The following is a 2,228-nucleotide window of genomic DNA, read 5'->3' on the forward strand; positions in this document are numbered from 1 at the left end:
GATTGACGTAAGCTTACATTTAGGCCAACAGCAAAGTTAGAGTAGTGTGGTCAATGGTTTCTCCATTACAACGGGAAGTCATTTACAGCTTAGTCTTTTGTGAAGGACCATGACTCTCAAACTAAGAGGCGAGACTGCACTGGCCCTTAGTGCTGCAGCCTTGGGGGCTAGCTGGCCTTTGGGAACCATCCCAACCCAGCCGACTGTTTGCTAGTTTGGGCAAGACACTCTCCACTATAATCAAATTCTAGCCCAGATAGTCGGGACAGCAGTTGCTTCCTCTGCTGTTCTGATGGTCATAGTCGGGTGGTTTGAGTATCAGTTTCTCAAGGAGGCGTCACTGCGTTCGGACAAATCCATGTACGCTACACCACATCTGCTAGACAGATGCCTGACAGCAGCATAACCAACGCTTTGAGTGCATGCTTATATATTTATGTACTTATCAGAGTGGATTTCTTTTTTTACGTAATTTTGCCAGAGGACAACACTCTCGTTGCCATGGGTTCTTTTTCAGTGCGCCATGTACGTGCTGCACACGGGACATCGGTTTATCGTCTCATCTGAAAGTCTAGACCCTAGGTTTGATTTTCCAAGTCAAACTTGAGAGAAAGGGCGACAGCGGGATTCGAACCCACTTCCCTCACGGACTCTCTGTAGTGGCAGATGAGTGTCTTAACCATTCTGCCACCTTCCTCTTCCTTAACTCTCTCCATACGAACGGCGAAAGAGACGACGTTAACAGCGTTTCACGCCAATTACCATCATCAAAATATTGCAAGCGGAAGGCTCAAATACTGAAGAGGTGAATGTTGACAAAGAAAACCACAATTCTGACGACGGAAGCTAAAGGCTGGGTCATTCAGACACCCACTGGACATCCGAGGGGTCTGTGTAGAGGAGAAGAGAGGACTGGCCGTACTGAGTGGGTTAACCTGTCTTTACCTACACACACACACACACACACACACACACACACACACACATTGCACACTAACTCACACAAACACATTACACACACACCAAGACACACACGCACACACACACACACACACACACACACCAAGACACACACGCGCGCGCGCGCACACACACACACACACGCACACACACACACACACACACACACACACACACACACACACACACACACGTACACACTAACTCACACGCACACATTACACACTAACTCACACAAACACATTACACGTAGACTCGGACACACACACACACACACACACACACACACACACTGACACGCACACTACAAACACATTACACACACACACACACACACACACACACACACACACACTAAATAGCCTCCCTTGCCTGCCCTTCCTTGTCTTTAGTTTCTACAGTATTAGAGTTATGCATGCGTCTGAATGACTGGTGCGAAAGCGCTTTGATTTGTCTCTGCACAAGATCCAGCGCTATATAAATACCATTATTATTATTATTATTATTATTATTATTATTATTATTACCTGTCCGCTTTTGACGGCCACATCGTCGATATCCGTCACCTCACAGACGATCTCCAACGTGCTGCCCGTGTAGACCTTCACTGCCTGCTGGTGGCTCGTGATCTCCACGCGCACCGCCCGCGATGACGTCACCAGCAGCAATGACGTCAGCACCAACGACGTCACCAGGACCTCTGTCAGGCACCGGCGCCGTGTTTCCATGGTTTTTTTGTTTGTTTGTTTTTTTTAGGTGGGTGCGGGGGGTGGGGGGGGTGGGGGGTTAAGTGAAGATGGAAAGGTATGGCTTACTCTGTGTGTGTGTGTGTGTGTGTGTGTGTGTGTGTGTGTGTGTGTGTGTCCGATCTGCAAAACAAGGAAAGTGGGGGGAAAATATTTATTAATGAATGAACGGGTAGGTGTGTTTTATGATGATGATGATGATGATAATAATTATGATGTTGATGATGATACTGCTGATGATGTTTATGCTGACAACATAACAGAATGATGATGCTGATGATTATAACAAAAACAACAAGAACAATAACAAGTACAAGATCAATGATAATAATAATAATAACAACAACAACAATACTAACAAAATTAACAACAAAAACACCACTATCAACAACAACAAGAACAATAACAACAACAACAACAGCAACAGCAAGAAGAAGAACAACAACAACAATAGTAATGATGATGATGACCATCATCATCAAAATAATAATGATAATGATGATGATAACAATGATGATAAAA

The 2,228-nt window shown here is 44.8% G+C and overlaps 1 protein-coding gene across 1 annotated transcript in view; it reads right to left on the bottom strand.

The window, feature by feature from the left end:
- Positions 1-1,688, bottom strand: part of LOC143291544 (uncharacterized) — a 49,166-nt gene extending 47,478 nt beyond the window's left edge. Inside the window, exon 1 of the mRNA XM_076601444.1 lies at positions 1,488-1,688. Within this exon, the coding sequence (XP_076457559.1) occupies positions 1,488-1,688 (201 nt within the window). The remainder of the gene's footprint in view (positions 1-1,487) is intronic.
- Positions 1,689-2,228: the final 540 nt, after the last annotated feature.

This window comes from Babylonia areolata, chromosome 17 (assembly GCF_041734735.1).
Source record: "Babylonia areolata isolate BAREFJ2019XMU chromosome 17, ASM4173473v1, whole genome shotgun sequence".
NCBI lineage: Eukaryota > Metazoa > Mollusca > Gastropoda > Neogastropoda > Buccinidae > Babylonia > Babylonia areolata.